The sequence below is a fragment of the Helianthus annuus genome, chromosome 12, assembly GCF_002127325.2.
Source record: "Helianthus annuus cultivar XRQ/B chromosome 12, HanXRQr2.0-SUNRISE, whole genome shotgun sequence".
Taxonomy (NCBI): domain Eukaryota; kingdom Viridiplantae; phylum Streptophyta; class Magnoliopsida; order Asterales; family Asteraceae; genus Helianthus; species Helianthus annuus.
Window position 1 is genome coordinate 34,438,980 of NC_035444.2, and position 27,102 is coordinate 34,466,081.

The 27,102-nt window shown below is 35.0% G+C and overlaps 3 protein-coding genes across 4 annotated transcripts; 2 read left to right on the forward strand and 1 right to left on the reverse strand.

The window, feature by feature from the left end:
* The first annotated feature begins 157 nt into the window (after positions 1-157).
* On the forward strand, positions 158-6,442 carry LOC110894640 (serine/threonine-protein kinase SRK2I). Of its 2 annotated transcripts, none has more exons than XM_022141863.2 (11): positions 158-506; positions 629-708; positions 1,783-1,956; positions 2,029-2,291; positions 3,151-3,403; positions 3,486-3,639; positions 3,728-3,781; positions 3,889-3,981; positions 4,063-4,155; positions 5,453-5,711; positions 6,124-6,442. In XM_022141863.2, the coding sequence occupies exons 5-10, from the start codon at positions 3,387-3,389 to the stop codon at positions 5,585-5,587; spliced, it is 546 nt and encodes a 181-aa protein (XP_021997555.1). In that variant the 5' UTR covers positions 158-506; positions 629-708; positions 1,783-1,956; positions 2,029-2,291; positions 3,151-3,386; the 3' UTR covers positions 5,588-5,711; positions 6,124-6,442. The 2 variants fall into 2 exon arrangements, with proteins under 2 accessions (XP_021997555.1, XP_021997557.1); XM_022141865.2 differs by lacking the exon at positions 6,124-6,442 and adding an exon at positions 6,003-6,016.
* A 1,510-nt stretch (positions 6,443-7,952) lies between these two features.
* On the forward strand, positions 7,953-11,309 carry LOC110894641 (ribose-phosphate pyrophosphokinase 4). The gene is made up of 7 exons (XM_022141866.2): positions 7,953-8,236; positions 9,065-9,380; positions 9,641-9,736; positions 9,837-9,905; positions 9,993-10,121; positions 10,309-10,408; positions 10,974-11,309. Exons 1-7 carry the CDS (start codon positions 8,121-8,123, stop codon positions 11,105-11,107), a joined length of 960 nt encoding a protein of 319 aa, XP_021997558.1. The 5' UTR covers positions 7,953-8,120; the 3' UTR covers positions 11,108-11,309.
* Positions 11,310-24,112: 12,803 nt separating this feature from the next.
* On the reverse strand, positions 24,113-25,913 carry LOC110894642 (CASP-like protein 1). Its single transcript, XM_022141867.2, has 3 exons — positions 25,622-25,913; positions 24,547-24,676; positions 24,113-24,455 (listed from the first exon to the last, which is right to left on the reverse strand). The coding sequence occupies exons 1-3, from the start codon at positions 25,834-25,836 to the stop codon at positions 24,228-24,230; spliced, it is 573 nt and encodes a 190-aa protein (XP_021997559.1). The 5' UTR covers positions 25,837-25,913; the 3' UTR covers positions 24,113-24,227.
* Between the last annotated feature and the right edge of the window lie 1,189 nt (positions 25,914-27,102).

The following is a 27,102-nucleotide window of genomic DNA, read 5'->3' on the forward strand; positions in this document are numbered from 1 at the left end:
GATGTTAGGGAATGTGAATATAAAGTATAAGTATTGCTAATACAGGTCATTTTAAGAAATAAAATTATATAATTAGTAATGGATTGGTATAAACTAATGGGCTTTCACAAAAGTAGGTCTTATGGGCTGAACACCTTTGTATGACTATTAAGGTTTTGAAGGAATATGTCTGAAAACCCTGAAAACCCTAGCTGTCTATACACACATCCAATCTCTGTCCTCCCCCGTTCTAATCTGCCGCTCCATTATACTTTAACCTGCAATCATTTAATCTCTATGTATCTCCATATTTAAACCCTAAGCTAAACTCTCTCTGGTTTCACCCTCCATGCCGAACATCTCTACGATGGAGGGGTATGGTGGCAGGTGGCCCATCAGGTTTATGTGGAGGTCCGGGGTCAGTGACGGGAGGTGTGGAGGCAGTGGCGGTTGTGGGAGATGCGGCGGCGGCTTGATTTCAATCTTAATTAACTGATTTTGTTTTATTTTCAACTTGATTCATTCAGGTAACCTAGATTCGATATAGTTTCGATCGTCAACTGATTTGTGTTTTTTTTTCAGATTCGGAACCCTGATTTTGTCACCGCCGGCTTGATTTCAATCTTATTTTACTGATTTTGTTATGTAGATTGCTTCACAAGGTGTTACGTTTCATGACGAGTGGCGGTATGCTGTTCATATCCTAGGGCACATTTACCTAAATGATTTGTAAGTTCAGTCGTTTTTTTATCCTAGGGCACATTTGCTGGTCATGTAACCTTTGCAGTGAAGATGTTGAAAGTTTGAAGAAACTTTATCTACACAATCCCTACATAAATAAACATTAAAAAAGAGAAGCTTTACCTGTTTTTAAAGAGAACGTAGGAAGAATGTAGGAATCTTTATATACGTGTAATCCTGAATTAAAGTAAGCATTAGAAATATCAATGTATCTAAAACACATAAACAATAAAAATGAGAAGCTTTACTAACCGTTGATTAATGATTTTAGAAGTGCATGAATGTAAAAGTGAAATATGACATAGAAGCTATATTTAAAGTCTTCAATCATAGCGGTTATTTTTACTTACAAGAGCGGTTATGTCTACCCACTATCACCATGTCCTAATTAGTAGTTATATTTGTAGTTATAATCCCACTCACTCACTTCCTAAAGTTTAGGACTAAATACGTTACAGGTTTTCCTATGGTTACAATTAATTATTTTAAGGCAACTTATTTGTGTTTTTGGGGCTGTTACCTAGTAGTTATATTTGTAAAACTGGACAGAAAATTGCATATGCCTTCCACTTTATTATTGTGGATGCTATAAATGAATGTATTTAATTTGTTATCTGAACATATCATATTACATAGATAATATATGGGTGTATATCTTATATATGGGTATATATAATATGTATATAACATTTTGAATATAGAGAATATATATGTAACCATATTGTATCATATAATATTAATTACATATCAACTGATGATCATGAATTGATAATCGAATTGTGCAGATATGGAGAATATCATATTACGTAGATAATATATGGGTTTATATCTTATATATGGGCTTGGGGGGTTTTTCAATAACATTGCAGTGGAAAACATTGTTGGTTTTAAGTTTCTTCTCATTGGCAATCTTATGCTTAAGCAAAAGTAAGCCTAAAATTTTCCACCCTTTTGTTTTTATATTTGATTGCATATGCCTTTTGTTAATGGAAAATTATGATTTTTGCGAAGGTTTTTTAGATCTATCAAGTGACTAAAAGTTCATTGTTTGTGAAAATGCAGTTATTATCTGGCATTTGCTGTGTTTGTGGGTTGCAATGTGGATCTGGCAACATGTGCTGGAGTTCTTTGTGCGTATATTGCCCCGCAGCTGGTTCCGGTATACCTGAGGTTAAAGCTTATCTTAATGGTGTAGATGCGCATTCTATTCTGGCTCCAAGCACCCTCTTTGTAAAGGTATGTACCATATGCATTATCTCCCTCTCTCTCTCCGTCCTGGATTGTTGGATAATGATGTTATTTGAACAGATTTTTGGATCGATATTTGGAGTGGCTGTTGGATTTGTTGTGGGAAAGGAAGGCCCAATGGTTCACATGGGGGCTTGCATAGCTAACTTACTTGGTCAAGGAGCATCTACAAAGTATCATTTGACATGGACATGGCTTAGATATTTCAAAAATGATAGGGACAGGAGGGACTTGATCACATGTGGTGCAGCTGCTGGTGTTGCTGCTGCTTTTCGTTCCCCTGTTGGCGGGGTTCTCTTTGCACTTGAAGAAGCAGCCTCATGGTCCCTCTCACTCTCTCTCACACTCACGTTTGATCAATGAATTCGATGACAAGATGAATATTCATTTTAGTTGTAGAGTTAATATAATAAGATTAATAACAATTTAAAACAAATGAAAGTACAAACAATTGCATTTTTTAAGTAAAAGAATCAAGTGGAATTATCTTTTAGTGAAACACATATGACCATTAGACCGTGGGGTATGGTGGGGCTTGGGTTGGGTTGGGGGCATGAGTTGACACGTGGAGTTCGAGCCCCCCACCGGTGAGTGACGTGTCCGTGGGGTATGGAGGGGCTTGGGTTGGGGCGTGGCTTGGCAGTTTATTAAAATTTAAAACCCCCGCTATGACATGGCCACCAAGCGAATAGGAGCCCGCCACATAGGATCGCTAGCCCGCCCCACGCCCGGCTTCAAACTCCCGCTCCTTGGGCAACGCCCCAACCCAAGCCCACCCGGGGTGGTGACTTTGGCGTTTTTAGCCAACCCAAGGCCCATACCCCACAGTCTTAATCACCTTCTAGTTGCACTTTTAATAGGGTTAAGTGCATAAAAAGGTTAGCAACTTTTTTAGACCAGAAAAAAATAATGGATTTCTTACAAAAATTCGAAAAAATCGCTCAAAGTTTCAAAACTTTTATGCAAGTTAATAATGTATTTGACCACGTTTGATTTTTCGGTACCTATAAAAGGTTGATACCTATATGTGAAATGTTGGTTAGTTTTTTATGCAATTTGCCAATTTAATATTACCCTGACATGGATACTATTAATTAAAATGAAAAATACAACGATTCTTTTTTTTTTCTTTTTGTTTCTGCGTTATCCTAACCTTATTCCCATGATGTTAATACTTAACAGGTGGCGGAGCGCTCTTCTTTGGAGAGCGTTTTTCACAACTGTTGTAGTAGCTGTGGTTTTGAAGGGCCTGATTGAATATTGTAAAACTGAACAGTGTCGATTGATTGGGGAAGATGGTCTGATCATGCGCGATATCAATAATTCAGTACCTTCTTACAACACCATTGATCTCCTTGCCATTGTATTACTTGGAGTTACCGGTGGAGTTTTTAGAATCATTTACAATTATCTTGTTGATGAGGTCTTGTCGCAGGTAGAACATATTTATCACATATCTCAGTTATTATGTTTTTTTTGGTATAACATATGCCATTTGAATCTCACTATGTTTGCAGTGGTGGCTACAACATTAAGATGGGCCCCGGTTGTTCTATAGGGCTGACGAAGTTTGACATGGGTTGTTCCGCAACGGTGTTAGTGATGGAATATGCCTCCGGTGGGGAACTGTTTGATCGAATTTGCAACGCGGGCCGATTCAATGAGGATGAGGTTGTCGTTGTTTTGTCAATATCATAAGGTGTTAGTTGCCGTTGTTTCTTTCTTTCTTGCGAATGCTTACTTTTGTCGATTCTTTCAGGCCCGATTCTTCTTTCAACAACTGATTTCTGGAGTCAGCTATTGTCACTCTATGGTATTTGAAACTTCTATATTCCAATATTCTCTTTTTTCATGCTTTTTGTGAGTTATTTTTAGCTCGATTATTTATTTATTAATTTTTTTTGTTTTTCATGATTGAAGCAAGTTTGTCACCGTGATTTGAAGCTAGAGAACACGTTGTTGGACGGAAGTCCTGCTCCTCGTTTGAAGATTTGTGATTTCGGATATTCCAAGGTAGTTTTCTTTATAATCTACACCATCACATTGTTGGTCAAAGTTCATATGGGTTTGACTTTTCTCTATGTTGTATTGTAGTCTTCAGTGCTGCATTCACAGCCAAAGTCTACGGTTGGTACACCAGCATACATTGCTCCTGAAGTGTTGCTTAGGCAAGAGTATGATGGAAAGGTCGGCTCGTTTATCTATTCTTATATGTTTCTTGATCCATATAAGTTGCCGGGTCAAACTTTTTAATTTCCTGAAGTGTGTGGTCAACTAAATTGCAACTCTTTACCTTTAAATCTATTGGATTTAATCAGTGGTGGCAAAATAATAATAATAATAATAATAATAATAATAATAATAATAATAATAATAATAATAATAGTAATAATAGTACTAATAGTAATAATAGTTATAGTAATTATAATAATAATAATAATAGTAATAATAGTACTAATAGTACTAATAGTACTAATAGTAATAATAATAATAATAATAATAGTAATAACAGTAATAACAGTAATAATAGTTATAGTAATTATAATAATAGTAATAATAGTAATAATAGTACTAATAGTACTAATAGTAATAATAATAATAATAATAATAATAGTAATAACAGTAATTATAATAATACTAATAATAATAGTAATAATAATAGTAATAATAGTACTAATAGTACTAATAATAATAATAATAATAATAATAATAATAATAATAATAATAATAGTAATAGTAATAACAGTAATAATAGTTATAGTAATTATAATAATAATAATAATAATACTATTAAAAAGTATTAAAAATAATAATAATTATAATAACAGTAATAATAGTAATAGTAATAATAGTATTAATAATACTAATAAAAATAACAATAAAATAATAATAATAATAATAATAATAATAATAATAATAATAGTAATAACAGTAATAATAGTTATAGTAATTATAATAATAATAATAATAATAGTACTATTAAAAAGTATTAAAAATAATAATAATTATAATAACAGTAATAATAGTAATAGTAATAATAGTATTAATAATACTAATAAAAATAACAATAAAATAATAATAATAATAATAATAATAATAATAATAATAATAATAATAATAATAATAATAATAATAATAATAATAATAATAATAATAGTAATAACAGTAATAATAGTTGTAATAAAAACCTGATAACATCCTGGTCCACTTTTTATGAACGGATTCTGATCCGCATCAGTCAAATTGTTGACATTGATCTCCTAAAACAACAAAATCAATACAAATGTTTAGTGTATGGATAGGGACAGTAGCAGGTTTGTAAACAAATGCTTTTACTAACCTTTGCTGAAGTGCCCGATAAAGTTGCTAACGGAGGTTGATTTTCATTGGTAGAACACTTTTGGTCGCCTAGTTCGAGTTCAGTTATACTTTGCTTCATTTTTTTGCTGAAATGCTTGATCGAATATGTTTGAACTTGTTACAGGCAGGTGCATTATATAGCAGAAGATCACCTCAACCGACCCAGATTTCTAGGAAGATTGAAGTAGTTGGTTTGGAGATAATGAGTCTAAAAATAAGGAGAAAACTTGCAAGAGGAGTGGAGAGATCATGGGCCTAAATTTCTGGAGCAAAACCACCAGCAGAAAACTGCAAATAACCTCCATTAGAGTGGTTATTTTTGGGAGTTTAAAGGGCTGAGATTTAATCTCAGCATGATCCGACGGTCGAGATGGATTTCAAAGGTAACTTCCACTTAATGGGTTTGTAGATCAGATAACCGACAACAGAACTTGATGTCAGACATACACTATTTTCTACGATTTAAATCAAAGCCCTGAAATGATTTGTCACAAAACATGCCAAAAAAATGGATTTAACTGCTGTTCGGTTCATTGTGCCTACGATTTTGACAAAAAATGAATAGAGGATCATTATTAGTTTTATTTTCTACGATTTAAATCAAAACCCTGAAATGATTTGTCACAAAACATGCCAAAAAAATGGATTTAACTGCTGTTCGGTTCATTATGTAGGAACATGGATAGAGGATCATTATTAGTTTTATTTTCTACGATTTAAATCAAAACCCTGAAATGATTTGTCCCAAAACATGCCAAAAAAATGGATTTAACTGCTGTTCGGTTCATTATGTAGGAACATGGACAGAAAAACTGCTCAATAGTGGGATAGTGCTGCTCAGAACTGCTGTTCGGTTCAGTTTAGGAACATGGACAGAAACTGCTCAAACGTGGGATGGTGCTGCTCACAACTGCTCAGAACTGCTCAGAACTGATGTCAACAGCAGTTAAAATTAAGAGTTTATACGGCCCAGATTTAATCTCAGCATAATCGAACGGATGATATTGATTTCACCAATAACTCCCACTTAATGGGTTCCATATATATATATAATTACATAACTTAGAACGATTTTTCAATCAGAAAAAACCAAGAGACTTCACCTCCCTGAAGATATCTTCACTGCTATCGGTCCCATTTGAGAAAATTCTAGCGTTCATCGCTTTCCAGATACTCCAACAAACCACTATAACCAACCCGCGGATCAAGTCTTTAGCCTTTTTCTCCACTACCACACCTAAATGTGGAAGCTATCATTCCCATGAGCGTATAGAATTAGAATTCATACCTATGGCATTATAGCCTAATGGTATCTTGGGGGTGGAATAACGCTTATGACCATTAGGTCATGGGTTTGATTCCCACAAAGGGGGTTTTTCCTAGATTTATTGGGTTTCCTCCTGAATTGGTGTATATGCATTATTGCCTAGTGGAGATGGATATGATCGGGTGGTTCTGCTGGTGGCACGATGATACTCCAGTGGTCCGTCAGTGATCCAAATTTGTCGTTAAAAAAAAAAATTAGAATTCATACACATTAGCCAAAACTTCAAGACAATGATTGATAATGATTTTAGAATTTATTCGATCATCATGGAAAATACACTCAATCACCGCACCTCTAGTCATCTTAACTACTCAAACATCCACAATGACACCACACAACGGTATTGTGGATAAATCTCCCTCGCCATCGCACAAGACAACCGCTAGAAAGAAAAAGCGGTGTCCCGACCGCAATGAAGCACAAGCAATATTGGTGTGGCTACACATATCCAACGATGTAGTTAACTGGTCGGAATGCTCTTTTGAGGGTCAAAGATCAATAAATTAGATGAACGTTTGTTTAAAATGACTAAAAAGTGTTTGAATTATATATTTTCTATGGCAAAGTAGTTATATAAATTGATAACATGATCAATTCCTACGTATTCAAACTTGGCAATAACGTTATAAGTTGATTTTTCTATTTTCTAAACACATTATGTATATAGCATAAATGATCTTTTGTAAATCTTAATAATTACACTCCACTACAAGAAAATTCAGTTTTAGCAGCGACAAAAATCGTCGCTAAAGCTTGCAAAAGTCTTCGCTAAAGCTAGAAATAGGCAATAGCGGCGACATAAGCAGTCGCCACTAAAGATCATAATTCTCGTAGTACTCACATAACTGTACCATTTTGATGCAAAGACGACTTGATACAGTGTAATTCTCTTGTTTATAAAAAAAGTTTGTTTTTTGGTTTGATTTTTATAGTACAACTTTATTGCTTTAAGTTCAACGAAAGAAAAAAGATTTCTTTAATATGAAAACACATACTAAAAGAGAGACTGTCTAGTGTCTACACATAAGTTATAAGTAGGTGTTCATTATAGTATTGTTATAAAGATATATCATATATATAAAGTTAATTTTTTTATAAAAGAGAGACTGTCTATACATAAATAGGTGTTCATTTTAGTATTGTTATAAGGATATATCATATATATAAAGTTAATTTTTTTATTTTAGTACATGTAACTTTAAATTAAATATATTATATTATATTATAATTTTGTATGTAACTAAACATTAAACATATAAACAAACACAATAATTGAGAAAGAATATATTATAAGACGTATTAATAGTGTTTACGTAAGAATAAGATTCTACATTCATGCTAATTCCTTTAGAATGAGGTTTTTATTATAAACGGCTCCTTTAAGATGAGTTGACAATTGACATCACACAATTATGCCTTATAAAATCTCAACACCAAATTCAGGTAGCAGCACAAGGCAGTGAAGATGGAGAAGCCAAAGAAGAAGCAAGTTCTTCTCTATTATTGTGTTGAAGCCGAAGAACTTGCTCGCAAAATCGCCAATCAATCCGATCACATTCAGTTACAATCCGTCAACTGGAGGTCTTCTTTCGCACCTTAATTTTACATATCAAACCTTTTTTTATTATGTGTGGAACAATATGAACTGAGTTAACAATTGAAGTTAGATGTTGATGAATATCGTAATTTAATGTTTAACAAGTGATAATTAATGTACATGCAAATGGTTTTGATTATCTAAAATTTTATGGATTTTTTTTTTTGCGATGATTAGATACGACCATATGTGCATATATCATGAGATGGGCGTATGCGCGTATCTCTAGATGACTATATTATGGGTTACCACTTTTCATGATCTTGTTAGACTGGTTTTGATGGAAGTTTTGTGCCGAACCACTAATGGTTTTGAAAAAGAACACACCAAACCAGCTGGTTGGTGACCCGGAAAGACAGTTAGGTTTGATGGTTTGAATGGTCTTTTTTTGTTATTTTTTGAATTGTTAGTTTGTATTAATTTTTTTTTAAATTTAAAGATGGTTTATTAATACAATACACATACATAAATGCATACCCTAATTCTTATTTCTAAGATTTTCCAACTTACAAAAATATGAGACAAATTGATATCTCATTCTCTTGACTAATTTTCCTTTCATAACTTTGTCTTTCTTTTCATGTAATTTCTGTTGTCTTGTTTCATTGATGTGACAGATTTATTTGTAATTTTATATCATTAATGTTAGAATATATAATAGTTAGGCCCAAAGTTCAGCCTGCAGCTAGGTTTCTTGGTTCTCTGACTACATATACTTGTATCATTGTCTTATACACATTATCTGAATAACATATTTATTTTACCTACACAATTAACAATACATGTTGACATGCTAATATATTATGTTTCAGGAGTTTTGATGATGGATTTCCTAACTTATTCATTAACAATGCACAAGATATCAGAGGCCAGCATGTTTCTTTTCTTGCGTCTTTCGGCTCGCCGGCTGTCATCTTTGAGCAGCTCTCTGTTATATTTGCACTTACAAGGCTCTTTGTTGCTTCATTCACTTTGGTATTACCTTTCTTTTCAACTGGATCCTTTGAAAGAATGGAACAAGAAGGAGATGTAGCTACTGCTTTCACCATGGCAAGAATCTTGTCAAATATTCCAATAACAAGGGGTGGTCCCACAAACTTAATCATATATGACATACATGCTTTGCAGGTTAGTTTCTTTATTTGAAGTATCACCATACCTTACCTTATGGTTGAGTGATAGCCACTTGACCTTCCAAATGGGTGGTCTTGGGTTAGAGTCCCACTTGACCTTTCATGTTTGGTTCATTTAGCCCGGTAACCTATATTTTCTATCCATAGTCAACCTGGAATTTGTCCAGGGTGTTATAATTATTCTTCTTATTTACCACATAATGTTAATTGTTAGGCAAATCCTAACATACTCTATGCTGCACTTATTTTTCACAGGAGAGATTCTACTTTGGGGACAACATTTTACCTTGTTTCGAAACTGGAATTCCTCTCTTGAAACGACGTCTTCACCAGCTTACCGATGCAGATAACGTAACCTCTTATGTTTACATTTCAGTATAAACAAAAAACCTTTTATGAATTTTATTTCCTCATATTATGATAGCAATATCTTTCTTTTATGGCCCTTTAGATCGTAATCGCCTTTCCAGATGATGGAGCTTGGAAACGATTCCACAAGCAGTTGGATCACTTTCCGACGGTGAGATGAGTATATATTTACGAAAGGTAGCAACGAACTTTATTTAGCTTTTGTTGTAATTAACTAGATATATTGACGATGGAATAGGTGGTTTGCGCAAAAGTTCGCGAGGGTGATAAACGAATTGTACGCGTTAAAGAAGGTAATCCCAGTGGTTACCATGCGGTTATCGTTGATGATCTGGTGCAATCTGGAGGTACTTTAATTGAATGTCAGGTACTTTTTCAACATGATGTATGCTTGCTTATTTGTTTTACTAGGGGTCTGGTGCAAGCTGTGTTTTACCTGATCCCATTGGTTAGCAGGGTATTTGTGGGTTCGTGTGAGTTTACCGATAGGGGTTCTCACAGTCACCAAAAAACTAAAAATAATAATAATAAGAATAATAATTCTTTTGTTGCAGAAAGTTTTGGCAGCTCATGGTGCAACCAAGGTCAGTGCATATGTCACTCATGCAGTGTTTCCGAAGAACTCTTGGAAGAAATTTGTTCACAAAAACGGTGGTAAGCCTCTCTCTTTAACGCTCTTTATGTATTTCTGTTTTACATCACCCATACATTTGCAAAAAAAGATGTTTTCTGATGTCAAATAAGAGGTGTTAGTTCACAGTTTGGACCAAAAATATGTCTGTGATTTGAAATATGTTTGATCTCAAAGACTCAAAACTGGTGTAAAAAGTGCATTTTTAATCCATACAACCTTCTATTTCACTTTACTCAGATTTTTAGATTAAATTTTGTAATAAAATATCTTCTGTACATGGATTTAATGCATTATTTTTCAATAAAAATGGCGAAATGCGGGTCAAACCAATCCAATGTGTTTGACACAAACTAAGTAGTTGCGGGTCAATCCAATTCAATGGGAATACATTTAACTTTTCACCTATATTAAGTAGCGTCTCGGATTTCGGGATCTAAGCGTCTCACGCTTTTTAAAATACACGTTTCTCGGTCTTGTCATTATTGAAGAATTTTTTTGTTCTATGATTAATAGGCTAATAGTAGTTTTAGATTCATGTAGATTCAATGTTGACTTTTTGTGTATTCGATTTTCGTATATGTGCAGAAAACACAAACGAGGCATTCGCCTACTTTTGGTTCACTGACTCGTGCTCCCCCACCGTGAAAAACATTGAAAACAAAGCACCTTTTGAAGTCTTAAGTCTTGCAGGATCTATTGCAAACGCGCTTCAAATATGACAGGTTATTTCTGATGTTACGGGATATTTAACTAATAAACGAGCGGTTTAACTGCTAACTGGTGATTATCATCACCTGTAACTTGAAGTTCCACAGAAAACCTAACATTCATAAGTTATATGTATGAATCAGAATGACTATCAATAAACGAGCGGTTAATAGCTGATTAGTGATTATCATGACCTGTAACTTGAAGTTTTTAGTCCACAGAAAACCTAAATTCATGTGTTATATGTAGGGAATTATGAATCACAATGACTATCAGTAAACACATATTCATGGTTTCAGGGGTATTCGTTTATTGAGATTTTAAAGTCGTGTAACCTGTCACGTAAATTACACCCCAATCACATACCCAGATAACAAACAACATTATGTAGTGACATAAAAATATAAACGTTCATCCTCTTTACCCTTTTTGTTAACGAAAGACGATTAAATGAGCCAAAAAAAAAAAAAAACAATTCAAAATAGTCATTTCGTTGACCAAATCATACAACTTGTTACACAACAATATATACATGCAACTTGTAGATACACATTCTTAATGTCTAGTTGATGTATGGGATGTGAAACATCTAGACTAAGAACGGCGTTCGAATGGAATTGGGTTTAATAACTGGACTAAACATCTCATCACAATCTTACCCACATGTTGACATTTTCCATTGACCACGAGGCACAATTTATATCTTTCCAATTTACCATTTGCATGAAAATTATGGCGAAAGAACCACATACATCGAATTACACAAGCATCCAGAGGGCGTCATTGTGTTATTTTCCATTAACGCAATGTATTGTGTGATTTGGGAATAAGTGAGAGATAAAGGTAGTTGGTTCGGGTGCGACCCGTGTTAAGGTTTAGTGGGGTTTTGGGTTTGGTGATGCCGACTTAGGATCAGGTAATCATAGAGTGTCGTGGTGGTGATGGTAGGGTGGTGGAAGTGGTGATGGTGGAGGTTGGTGAGTTGTGTTTAACGGTGTGGAAGAAGAAATGGTCGGTGACCTAGTCATGTGAGTGGTGAACATGGGCGAGCTAAGTGTTTGTGAATGCGAATGATTGTTGAGGTTGTTAATACGATCAGGTAGGGGGACAACCTAAGCGGGTCTACGGTTGATGAATCATTGGAGGTGGTGGATGGGAATGGCGGATTGGTTATCTTTGGTAAGTGAGTTGTGTGTGTGGGTGGTAAGTGTGAGTTGTGGTTAAAGATGGTGGAGGATGGTTTTCAGTCCAAGGAGTATATGTGGGGATTGGTTGTATATTTATGTGAATAAAGAAATTCATTCTCATCAAAGCTTACGTGTCGGGATAGAATTATTTTACAGGTTTTAGGATCAAGGAACCGATATCCACATTAATTTGGCGGATAACCAAGGAAGATGCATGGGTGGATCGAGGTGCAAGTTTATGTGGTTAAGCAACGGTTTGCCTTGGGAAACATGTACATCCAAAGATGCGTAGGTGATCATATGTTGGTGTTTTGAGGTTTAGGACGGTGGTGGGGTGTTGAAATTTAAGAGACGGGTGGGCAAAATGTTGTGAAGGTAAGTGGTGGTATAAAGAGCCTTAACTCAATAGATGGGTGGTAAAGAGGCATGGGTAAGTATAGATCGTATGTGTTCATTTATACGTCTGATCATCCGCTTGGCCTTCCTATTTTGTTGTGATGTATGAGGACACGAAAAACAAAATTGAATTCCATGGGTCCATGAAAATGTTTGGAAGTTTTGGTTAACGAATTCACCCCGCATGTCACATTGGAAGGATTTTATAGGTTTGTTAAATTGTGTGGTGACAAATTTATAATTGAGAAAACTTGGTAAAAGTTTCGGATGTAAATTTTAAAGGATAAACCCAAATGAAGTTTTTGAAATCCTCAATAAGGGCCATATAATATTTGTACTCATTTTTAATTAATAATGGTGACGTCCAAAAATCACAGTGAAAGATGTCAAGAGGTGCTATAATACAAGATCTAGATAAAGTAGAAGGCTCAGGTTTATTGTTAGCAATTTGACACGAATGGCAAAAAAGAACGAATAATTATGCTTATTACATGAAATTAAATGTTTTCTTCTATGGAAATCCATGATATAGGACCCTGGATGTCCAAGACGATTATGCCAAGAATTCAGAAGAAACATAAAAGGTGGAAGCACTAGAAGTAGCTAGAGTGGTGAGCTTCACATTCTTCAAGTCCTTCACATAAATAAGATTCTTAATGATGTTTGGTGTATGTAGGATGTATTTGAGATGAATTGGTTTGTCGGTATGGTTAACAATGGTATGACCCAATCCAAGAATTTGTATATGATGTTGTCACACCCCAACTGATGGCAGAAACATCGGAGTGAGACAAAATACAAGATTGTAAGAGACTTCATAACGTTTGTGACAAGTATTTAATAATCAAAATTTCATTTCATTACTAAAGCAAAAGTACAATGTTTGGAAGCAAAATGCAACAACTTGTAACATGGAAAGCAAAATACAATACATGAACTAAAATTTAAAGTGCGTTTCTAGCCGTCCTATTAGATTCCTTTCAAACTTGACATCATCAAGATCCTGCAATACATTTTAAAGTATATGTCAACACAAAAGAGCATTGGCGAACATACAAGTTTGAATTATTAGTATAAGTATAAAACGGTTTAAACAAATCCACATGGCATAATCGTATACTAAGACATATCATAACAATACTAGCATGTATCACATAATTATCAACCCAAAGATTCCACTAGCATAATCTTGTCGTCGCAACGACAAGACCGTTTTTTAATAACTAAACATGACCACAAGAATACGGGTTGTGTGCTACTCCTATAGCGCTATACATGTTAAGGTAGACTCGTACAAAAGTTAATGGCAAGAATAGTGCAAGAATGGCTTCTAGCATGTATGAATTTCTAAGCATCACGTATTAAGCATGTATAAAGGATTGTTTGTTTGTGTCAAGCATGATTGTATGTGATTGTGCGAAGAAACAAAAGGCAAAGGATTGAGAAATCCTATGGGCCTGTCTTTCTTACCTACATGGTTGAGAGTGAGCCTCAAAACCTATCGAGAGGTAGTCACCTCTTCAGATGGACCTCAATGGAAAGAATCCATCAAGAGTGTAATTTAATTCTATCTTGCAGAATCATACTTGGGAGCTAGTAGATCTTCCACCATGGTGCAAGCCACTTCGATATCGATGGATATTCAAGAGAAAGATGAAAGTTGATGGCTCTATGGACAAGTATAAGGCAAGGCTTGTGATCAAAGGGCTTAGATAAAAGGAAGGTACTGACCACTTTGACACATACTCGCTTGTGACTAGAATAACCTCTATTAATTTGCTGCTTGCCATTGCAGCTTTGAGAAACTTAGAAATGCATCAAATGGATGTAAAAACTACATTCCTCATGGGGAATTAGAGGAAGAGATTTACATGGAGCAACATGAGGGTTTCTTTGCTACTGGCCAAGAGGGTAAGGTGTGAACTCGTCAAGTCATTGTATGGCTAGAAGCAAGCTCCAAAACAATGGCATCAAAAGTTTGACCAAGTTATGCTTAATAGTGGTTTCAAAATAAATGAGTGCAACAAGTGTGTCTATGTGAAGGACACCTCTAAAGGTTATATGATTTTATGCCTTTATGTAGATAATATGTTTATCATTGGGAGTGATGATAAGATGATTAGATCTAGTATAGACATGTTGAAAACGAGAATTAACATGAAAGATATGGGTCTAGCTGATGTGATTCTTGCAATGAAGATCATTAGATTGCGAGTGATGATTAGATGATCAGGTCTTCTAAAGACACGTGGAAAGCGAGAGTTGACATGAAAGATATGGGTCTGACTGATATAATTCTTGGAGTGAAGATCCTCAGAACCCAAACTAGTTTGGTGTTAAGTCAATCTCATTAAGTGGAAAAAAATCATTGAGAAGTTTAATCCAGACGACACGAGTGTGGCTGAATACTGTCACACCCCAACCGATGGCGGAAACATCGGGATGAGACGAAGTGTGTATAGATTGCTAGAGACGTCATAACACTATGTGACAATATTTAATTTAATTCAAATTTCATTTCAAAACTAAATGTCATACAAAATTTAAAAGGAAATAACAACATTGTTTCAACAAGTAACATAACAACAAAAGATAGATAAATTTAGGTGTGTATCTAGCCACCCTAAACTTGTTTCATCAATCATCCATACTTCAATAATCAACCTGCAACATGTATTAAAATAGAGTTTCAATGCAAAAGCAAAGAGCGAGTATACAAGTTTGTTTACATAGCATAATAGAATAAAAACTCATATCCAACATGAACATAATAAAATAGTTTCAGCCATGCTAGTTTACGCAGTCCAAGTGATAGCCCAAGTTTCCAATGCGTTAAAGTACCTAACCCAAAGTTTCACGGGAGGTTAATATGTCTCCTCCTAACAATACCCCTCGACTACAAATGGGGGAGGTGCATTACCCCTATAGCGCTACTATTGTTAAGACGGAACTACACACAGGGATTAAACGTTCACATAGCACAAAATAGTCTCAAGTATCACAAGTTTCATGTTTCATGTTAAAATGGATAGAGCATGTTTCAAATAAGTTTCAAGGTTTCGTGCGTTTAATATAGAATACATGTTGCACCCAAAGTGTTTAAAAGTAAAAATGGGTTCGAGTATACTCACAGTGGATGCAAGCTTTCCTACTTGAAATCCCGCGAGTGAGTTGGTGGATGGATTAGTTTGGAGCACCTAGTCCTTCTACACGAGGAAACATAGGTGTGTGAGTTTGGCGTTTAACGGAAGATTATAGATTTGGAGTTTAAAAGTACAAGCACATAACTTAGGAAAATAACCATCCATTACATATGATGTTTAGATGGTATACTTACTAACTTGACAATGACCACTTGTTCATCATCAAGGGTTCGGTTTGTTTGAATATTATATAAGTATTACTTAGTTTATAGTATATCATATATGTCAAGCATGAGGTAGAAGACTAAGGTCTTCATTTAGGCACCTCAAAGTGTCATAGAAATCATACATGAGGTAGGAAGAACAAGCTCCCATTTAGGTACCTCCAATGTTCACCACTACACTTGATGTAAAAACATTCAAGGAGGGTCTTGAACTTACATGTGACAACTCGTAATTCGAACCCACTTCTGTGTAACGTTATGTGCTGATGTGAACTATTACGATTGATGTGACGTTATGATTTTGTGTTTTGTGTAATGTGATGAATGTATGTATATATTGGCTTAAACGCACAATACAAACCGATCGCACAACACACATATAAACTGAACCGCATAAGCCCTTTGGGCCACACCTTGTAATCGAACACTAGGGCAGCCCATGTAAGGGCCGGCCCACCCCTCTAAACCGTGTAAACATCCATGTTGGGGATTAGTAATCTCATTTTGTTACAAACACTATCACACACCAAAAACCCTAGCTTTTCTCTCCTTCTCGCTCAACTTGCGGCAACCGGATCCTCCATCCCGAAGACCTTCCTGTTCGTGGTTTGGATCACTTGCTTTCATTCGGTTAGTGTTAGATGATATATGATTGATGTTGTAAACTAGTTTGTGATAATCTTGTATAATTGGTTTTGCATGAGAATAACCAAGAACCAATTTGATGATGCTTGTTAAACTACTGTGATGTTATTTAAATTTGAATTGTGATAATGTTGTTCATGATAGTTGGCTCAAGTATGTGCATGGGGTTATGTTGATTTCACAGTTACATGTCCATATAAACGGATAGATGGTTGTTCATGAGAATATTGTTTATATGATTGGATTAGGGTTCTTATGAGATAGCTTAAACTTGCCCTGTTTGATCTATATATTACTAATTGATTTGTGGATATTGTGTTAATTGAAAATTTGTAACTAAGGAAACGGTTATTTTGGTCAACCGAGTTAATTGTGATTGTAACAATATTGCTCGAATTATGGAAACAACATAACTGCTTGGCATAAAATCGGATTCACATAAGTCCAACCGTACAAGGTCTCTTGGTCGCACAAGAGGCCCATTCGCACAAGGGAGCTATTCGTACAAGGCTTCCGATCGCACAAGATCGGATCATACCCGATCGCACAAGCTGATCACTACGCACAAGATCCTCTGATCGCACAAGGCTAGCAAGTTAGCTTCACTATTGGGCCTTAGGCCCAATCCCAATCCCAAACGCACAAACTGATTCGGGCCGGATCGCACAAGCTGGTCCAGTCGCACAAGGCTGACGGATCGCACAAGTCACATGTTTTACCTAACAGTTGGGCCGGAGGGGTTGTTGGGCTGGGCCTGTCCGATCGCACAAATCCCGCGAATCGCACAACTTATACAATTTCATTTTGGGCCGTATGTGTTTGGGCCGTTTATCTATTTGGGCCGATTACCAGTGGGCTTATCTAATCGCACATTGTTTTATTGTTAAAGTGTTGCCATGACCTATACGTGTTTGTAACGTGTTAACTTTGTGTGAAACATACGTGCTTTACCTGAACTAAACCTGACTTGTATGGTAATCCTGAAAGGACGTGTTTGATCACTTTTAAGTCAAGTAACTTTGGTATAATCCGCCGAGCAAACCAAGGTGAGTTCATTGCATTTTCTCAAGCATGCGTCCCAGTGGTTTGGGGACAACTAGTAAACATTGGCGGGGAAACATGGGTAAACAACTTAATCGGTTTTGGTTATTGCCTGGAGGGCAATGGGGGTAATTAGTTGATAGCGCTATTAGGTGGGAAACCTCACACCGGGCCGTAAGGACGGGCGTGAACTAATTATCTGGATAGGGCTATGGTTGTTAGAGGCACACTCCTCGGATACATATGGGCACACTCCCTAGGGTATCTAACGATGGCAACATAGCAAACGGTCGTTAAGGGGTACCCACTCCCCGGATACACATGGGCACACTCCCTAGGGTATCTAACATGAGCAACATCGTAACGCAACATTGAATCGCATTAACATACATCTGGTAACTCAACACGTTAACAAAACCTTGAACTCACCAGCGTAGTCTGACACACTTGTTTGCATGCTTGTAGGTCGTTAACTTTGGAACATGGACTTGCTATCTGGGCGTGCTGGAGTGGTCATGGATCGAAGCTACTGAATTATTTATAATTGATACATTGGTTTCTAGTTTATGTTGAAACAACTACTAAACAACTTATCATATGCTTCCGCTACATAACTCTTGGGAATTGATATTGTGTTGACATTTAATCTTGGCTATTAATGACATGTTTTATTTAAGTATTTACTATTGGTTCAATGTGATTGGTGGCTCAGACTCTGATGTGTAACACGCCTCGCGGGGTTTCCGCAGGTGGTATTTTGGGGGTGTTACATTACATAAGAAATGAAATGAACAACTATTTTATGAGAAAACGTCAAGAAGTGAGTGGATGTTCATGAAAGATAGCCCAAGCTAGTCTTACCATCACACTTTTACCAAGCTTCAAGCTTGAACACTTCTTGTGGGTAGAACCCTAACTAAAACAGAAAGTTTATGAGGTTTAATCCTCTGATTTTAAGTGTCTCAACCTTGTTTTCAAGCCCAACTAACCATTCATTTGATTATGAGCATTAGGACATAGGTTTGAGATGAGAAAACTCAAGTTTGGTTAAGTTTAACAAAGATTTCATGAAAACAAAAACAATCAGTGGACTTTGGAGCCTTTTTGCTGGAGTTCCAGGGACTTATTTACTGTGGAAAATCCATGGAGTCGAAGTTAAGGTCAAACCAAGCACATAGGAAAAAGAATGAGCAAAAACGGACAAGAAACGAGTGAGATATGCTCACTTTTGTGAAGATGCAACAATCTGCTCGAACACCAATTTGCAGCTGCGTTTTTGGATGATTTGAGAGAGATTTAGATGAGTTTGTAAAGTGTTTAGGACTTGGATTAGTGTGGTATTTATAGGAGAAGGTTTGGGTTAGGTTGTAGTTGAGTAATTAATGTTAAAAAGAGGTTTAAAACTCAAAAACTCACCAAAAACCCGCCCAAAACGAGTCTGGTCGCGCTGGTGCTGCCATGGTTCAGCGTAACAGGTGTTTAAATCTATTAAAGATTGGATTAGTTTGATAAGGAGGCTGCAGCGCAGCTGGTGTGCGTGTGCGTTGGTTTGGCTGGAGACCCAGGTTCGAATCCTGGGGTCTTCAGCATTTTGTTTCCTTTTTTTTATTATTTACACATAACCTTACACTTTCAGTAATTGGACAAACCACCCTTGACTTTAAATAACAATGTTATATTATAAAAGAAAGAAGACTACCTTTATAGTTTTAAACTAACTAAGTTAGTTTTCTAAATTTAATTTTTAACGGGACTAACTAGATATTATAAAATAAATTTTTTTTATATAATAATATTAATTAACTTAATTAATTAATTAAAATAGGAGCGATAAATAACCATATATAAAAAAATCTTTAAACGATTATTCGTTTCACAAAGCTTTCGCGTTTCGAGATTTAGGATCCGAATCTCGTCATGTTAATAATTTCAATTAGTTTAATGAGTGTCAAGTGTCGATAAATATAGAATCGAGAATCCTTGAATATTATTTCGTTCAAACAAGAATTGTTTATCAATTACACATAAGATGATTACACAAAATAGTTTCGTTCTCATTATGATCAATAGTCTCGAAAGTAGATTACAAAGAGAGTTCAAGTGTCTAAATATGGAAGGTACAACAAGACTTGCTAAAATAAGAAAGGTTCAAAAATGCGGAGCGTTACAAATACCTCTCACCATTTGTCAAGGAATAGAGGTAAAAGTGTTGCTCAATTAGGATACTCAAGGATAATTGGCAGTCTCATGTATCTACTCAACCAGACTTAGTATATGCTGTGAGTAGGCTAAATAGTTATACTAGTAATCCTAGTTCTGAACATTGAGTATGACAAGATTACTTAGGTATTTGAGATACACAATGGATTGCATTATTGCTAAAATGGTCTTTTGGCTATAAAACTAGCTGTTATACATCCAAAAATTAACTTTTAAAATAAAAGCAAATCACACACACCTACATACGGGATAAATTATGAGAAAACTCTTTTTCATAAGAAAATTAGAAAGCTTATATGATATAAAGCGCAATACATATGATGCGAATTTGTAGTATTGCGTTGTATATCGTATACAACACATAGTACACGTCTGATATTGAGTTTTCTAGTTTTCTCATGAAAAAAAGTTTTTTATGATCTTTTCCCTATATATGTGTGTGTATGTATGTATGTATGTATATAAGAGGGTTATCTTGAGAACGTCATATATTGCGAGAACCGTAAGTCTAATGAAAAACCAATCAAAATCACAACCCTCATTTCCCCCTATATTAATTTATAAATTTTCTCTCTGAGTTAGTTTACTATTCATTTTTATACAAGTCAATGATGCACCATTTTGCTTAATGCACAAGTAAAAAGGTACAACTACATTCCTGGAGTGAGGGCCTGGTGGGTTTGAAGTTGTTTGTGGTAGTGCATGTTGGTCCATTAACATAGTTTGTGAATCCATTCTATATATTTCTTACATGTTATTTATTAGTTTGTAGTTTGTTTTCCCTATATTAATTTATAAATTTTGTTTGTGAGTTAGTTTTACTATTCATTTTCTTACAAGTCAATGATGCACCATTTTGGTTAATGTACAAGTAAGAAAACACAACTGTATTCCTGAGGTGAGGGCCTCATGGGTTTGAAGTTGTGTGTGGTAGTGCATGTTGGCCCATTAACATAGTTTGTGATTCTATATATTTCTTACATGTTATATATTAGTTTGTAGTTTGTAGTTTGTTACTATTTATTACTTTAACTTCATAAAAATATAAAGACTTATTTCAAACTTTTTAAGTATAACATGTAATTTCAATAATAAAACTATTCTTTAATTTAGTTTTTAATAACTAAAAATATTTACACAATTAATTTATCTCATGTACAAGTAGTTTTAACTTTCAAGTGTTATTCTTTGTTTAAACACGTGTAATATTTGAATGGTCCATATAATTTATCTAAATTACGTATATGCTTTCGGGCCCACTGTTGTAATACGTGGATCCTAAATACTAGTTATAATTAAAATACAAAATTAAAAAAAATACTCTTTAAATAATTTATCTCTTCTCTCAAAATCGCTCTTGGTAAATTATTACACATGTGTAAATGGCAAGTTTACACATGTGTAAAAAATGTTTACGAATACATGTATTGTTTAAACGTGTAAATTATTTTATAATATCGTATAAGTGTAAAAGTATTATTTTTAATTTGAATGGTCTTTTATGTAATTCTTACTATTCTCACAAGATATATGTATCAACTAAAAATAAAATCACACCACTTTCTCTCTTGCTCTCTGAAACTTCAACCCATATTTTATTCCATGGATCTCTTTCAACATTCATCAAGTTCCAACGATGAAGCTTTTGATGCGCATGTCCATACCTTTCAATCTATCACTAGAATTAATCAAAACATCGTTTAAGTCATGGACTTCAAGATACCGCAAGGTCAAGAGTTCGTGTAATTAGAAATCGTGAAGCCGCACATAATCGTCATGTAAAAAAAATACTTCGCTAATAATCCAATATTTAGACAAATGTTTCATGTAAATAGAAGTACTATTACAATAGCTAGTGATGTGGAGAGGAACTTTGAATTCTTTTAAAAAGGTTGGGACATAAAATGGAAAAAGAATTAAGTAATTATAAAAGTAGGCATCAACAATACATCTATTGGCATACCGAAATGCTTCTCACATGTATTATTAGATTACTTGGTGTGGGGAGTGGCTAGGGCCGGCGACGCCCCAGCACACCTCCCTAGGGCTGCCTCCGTCCTTAACGTCTTCCCCAAGCTGTTCACGTCGGGCCCCCCTCTCTCACTCTTCTTCCTTATACATACATACATACGTACGTACATACATACATTCATACATACATACATACATACATACATACATACATACATACATACATACATACATACATACATACATACATACATACATACATACATACATGCATGCATACATACATGCATGCATGCATGCATGCATACACACACACACACATATATACATGCTCATCTTACACACCCTAGGTCCATCCTACATACATACATACATACATACATACATACATACATACATACATACATACATACATACATACATACATACATACATACATGCATGCATGCATGCATGCATGCATACACACACACACATATATACATGCTCATCTTACACACCCTAGGTCCATCCCCTTTAGACTGTGGGTCGTGGGTTGGGGCGGCGGTTTGGCTTTAACGCTAGCTACACCACACCGGGCAAGCGTTGGGCATGGTGTTGCCCCTTTGGCGTGGGGATTGAGCCTGGCGTGGGGGGGGGGGCTGGGTGACATGGCTGACTTTGGTTGGTTGGTTCGATCTAGCCGTTGGGGGTAGCCGTTGCCAAATCAAGAAAAATCCACATGGCTGGCCACGCCACACCACATCCCTAGTTTTTGAGTATTACCTTGTGGATCCAACCCTCGCCACGTGTTGAGCAATGCCCCCAACCCAAGCCCCTCCACACCCCATAGTCATAGGCCCATCCTCACACCCTCTTACGTATACGCCTACTTGACGAAGCATCCTTTAAAGACTATCCTCCTCCACACCCTATTTTCTTATGAGTACTTGAATATCAAGTTAAAGTCTACAGTACTCTAGTGAATGTATTGTTCGGTTTAAAATAACTTTTCTGTGGACCAACTTCCATCGGCATACAATTTTGTACGTTGCACATGAAAGTAAATATGAATTTCCTTGAATGATAGATATCATTAATTCTACACAATGGGCTTAGATGATTTCCCACACCCTCTATGGGCCGATCCCAGAATTTGAGCAAAATATTAAACCATGCAACGTAAATGGATGCGTGCGTATATAGCCACCATGATTTACGTGTTTTTATTAACAAACGAAATCAAATCAAATCATAAAAGGGATAGTTGAAATTCAAAATCGAAACCAGATATTATGATCCGACCCTTAAATTGTCAAATGTAGAAAAATGATTAGAAAAAGAAATGTAAAATAACATTTATACCATGACGTATGACTTAGTTGAAAAGGTCTCCTTCGCAACTACTAGTTAGTGTCGAAAACAATGTACAAACAAATCAAATGAAGCGATGTGGTTGATTGTATCTTAATTTATTTAATCAGAAAACACTTCTTATTTGCTGACATTTCAAAAAAAAAAAAAAAAAGACTTCTTATTTGCTAGTTATGTTTGACTTTTTAACATACTTAGTATTCTAATTTTTCATTTTTATGTTACATGCATTTCAACGAGCCTGCCGTTAAAAGGGGTTAAGACATTTGCCTATGACTGGTTAAGTATTGTCCTAAATCTTAATACTGGTTTAGCACTTACCAATTCAGAAGTTGTCAAATAGAAACCTCAATATGAAAAATACCAATAGGAATTAGGGACTGAAAATGGAACACAAACAAACTCGTTTGTGACTCGTACGTTTGTACTATTAATGAACGACATAAACAAATACGGCTCATTTGTGTTTGTGAATCATTTATATACTAGTAATGAACGAATATATATAAACGAACACAAACAAATTCATTTTCGTAAGAAACAAACACGAAAAAGAAAACCCCGTTCATTTAGTTGTTCGAGTCTTATCCTTTGTGATTTGTTCATTTTCATTCGGTTCGTTTAAGAGGCTTAACCGAATATAAACCAATCACAAGTCGCAGATTTTACTTTTGAATCACAATATCTTTTAGCAACACATTAGCCGCGAACGCTTTTTGCAGTAATGAGTAACGTGACGCCCTTGTTGTGTTTCTAAATCTGGTTACCAACGGAAGCTGAGCAAGCGGATTCAAGCCCTATGTAACCGTAGTTTTTTCTTCTGGTAGAAACAGAAATATTGATAATCAATCGTTAATTATTCTTGTTTAATCTTTATTAGTAACGAACTTTACAAAAACAAACAAGCACACACACCTAAATCATAGGAATCATGGTGTCAACCAAACAAAACTAATTCAGTCTGATCTTCTTCGAAAACATGAAAACCGAGAGCCAAACTAGCAGTAGAAGAGCTATGGATGGTAATAGCGACACAGCAAGCGAACCCAAAACATGACCGCAGAAGGAATCGAACACGTTGCAAACCTTGTTCCATCTCGAATGGGAATTTCCTTTGTATCCTATGTAAGCTACTCCTCCTGCTGCACCTGTTGCTGAAGCCAAAACACCTAACAGCAACTGTACCACATAGTGACGAAATTGCACAATAACTAGTATTAGCGACGAAATTGCGACAGGACCTATCTTTTTAAGAAATTTAAGAACTTACGGTATCAAGTATAACAAAGTGAAACACCAGCTTCATGGACCCTTGTTTAAGCTTCAGAAGAGCTAAGATCGATAGCGCACCAGTGATGATGCTGTATAAGCAAGCAACGGACATTGCTACGATAAAGTATCTACATCATAAGAAAACAATGTTATGCTAGCGACGACTAATCGATCATTACTAAAAAAGAAATCACGGCATCTTTACATTTCACTGAGTATTATAGTTCGGGTCCGGTCAGGTTGACGGGTTGACCCGTTTATATTATATTATATTTTTTTTACAATATGTTTATGTCATAAATTAATTTGAGTGTGTATTTTATGCATTATTATAACTTAAAAATAGAGATTCACATAAAGTTTTATAATTAAAATGCAATTGTATTATATACATTTGTGTTTTTTAAGTAAAACTTCAATTTTAATATATTAAATTGCGAAAAAAATTTAAAATTTTGAAAATTCGGGTTGAGCTGGTGGGTCAACCCGTTAATATTCGGGTCGTGTTCGGGTTCATATATATGACAAGATTTTCGGGTTCGGGTCGGGTTGGACCCGCTAACCTGCGAACCCGATCCGTTTAGCACCCCTAATTGCGACTCCTTAACTACATAGACTTGGCTGCAGAATTCTGTACATGTGCGCGGAAATATGTCATTACAAATAATTCTAAATGCTCTCGTTTAAATCTAAGTAATTTTAAGTAGAAACCATATAAACATTTGTACGTAGTGCTGGAGAAAGAGAAAGATGAACGATTACGGGTTTATATAACCACCTTATGTACCAGCACGCTTAGTACTATGTAAACATATGTGTTTACCAACTCTTTTTTATTTCTAGGAAGTCTAGCAAAATCATAAGCGTTTCTAGAAGATTTTTGAACTTGTTTTAGATTTTTTAACGAGTCTTCTAGTTAAAGGAGCAAACACTGCTAGTCAAAGGGGCAAACTCATTTTTTTGTTTCTCTAGAAATCAAAAAACAAACAAAACCCTCCTAAAAACACCTATAAATTTGCAAGATCACCTAGAAAAATAAAGGACAACAAGTGAAACTGATGTTAGTTACTCACATGAAAGCCGGGGTCTGGTCGAAATTGGCAACCATGGATATGGCCATGCCCGGGGCAACGGGTACGAGTTTGGTTTGTTTAGAAGTGACCATAACAATCAAAGCAACCAACGATGTCGCAAACAACACAACCCTCAAGACTACATCAATCACCACATGGTTCTTGACACCACCTGTGCCGGTACTACTCTTGTAGCCAGGTTCGGGTGTTGACATCTCCACCGATACCGCGGAATGGTCACTCGGGTTCAGGTGTTGCAAGTTTGTGTGTCCGAAGAGTGTGGTTTGGTGTATGCAACTACCATCTATATTTATAGTTGTAGACAAGAATTGGTCAATTTTTTTGGCATGATTAATAAATGTAGGATGTTCAAAGAAGCAAAGATGGTTGACGTACGTAAATTATATATTTTTTTTTTGCCATTATGCCGGATTTAACCAAATCATTGACTAGACTATTTAACTTGAGAATCAAAGATAAGTTTAAATGGTTCTTGCGATAATGTATTTGCGCGCCAATTAAGAATGTAACCGGGGCATGTGACAAATTTACGATAGTTTTAACAGTTCACAATTAATAGTAGTTTTTATCATTTGGGTTATTGGATTATAATAATACTAAGTTTCACCTGTTAGCCGATAATAATCTCAACTTTAAAAATTCCCTCTAACGATTCCAACTTGTAAATATTTGGCCCTTATTGATCATTTTATAGCATATAACAATTTGATATTCTTAATAGATTTAAGTGCACCTGCAGCTAGAAAAGGTTATGGGGGTCAAATTCTTACAAGTTGAGATTGTTGAAGGAAAATTTTAAAATTGAGATTATTATGAGTTTTTTCCCAAAATAGTGTAGATACAAAAATTATTTACATATTTGGGTACTTTGAAAAATATTTACCTATTTGGGTACTTTTCTGTATCTCTTTAATTTTTTTACCTAATTTATACATTTCATTTTATTTTTCTACCCAAAGTAAAATTAGATTACTCACAGAATTAGAATCAGCAAAAATATGAGTAATTATTTTATGTAAAAAATAAAAAAATTCTGCAAATATTCAAAAAAAATCTGCAAAAATTCAACAAAAATATCTGTGAAAAATCCACAAAAAATCTGCAAAAATATATTAAAAAATTCTACAATAATCCTGCAAAGTTAAAAAATAATCTGCAACAAATATTATAAAAAAACCATATAATCTATAGGGTAATAGTTGGTGGATTTGATGGTCCACATTGTGTAGTTCGTTTGGGGTTAATATCTATAAAAATACAAACTACTTATATGTACAGAATATTGGAGAAATAATCACTATTAATAAAATTGAAATAATTAAAATACTTAGGATCTTTTCTCAAAACTCAAATTTCAAGAAATTCGAAATTTGTAACTTTGTTTTATAAATTGCGTGAGTTTAAATAAACTTGTTTAAAATATCAAACTTTCCATCAGATTACTTTCACTTAATTGATAT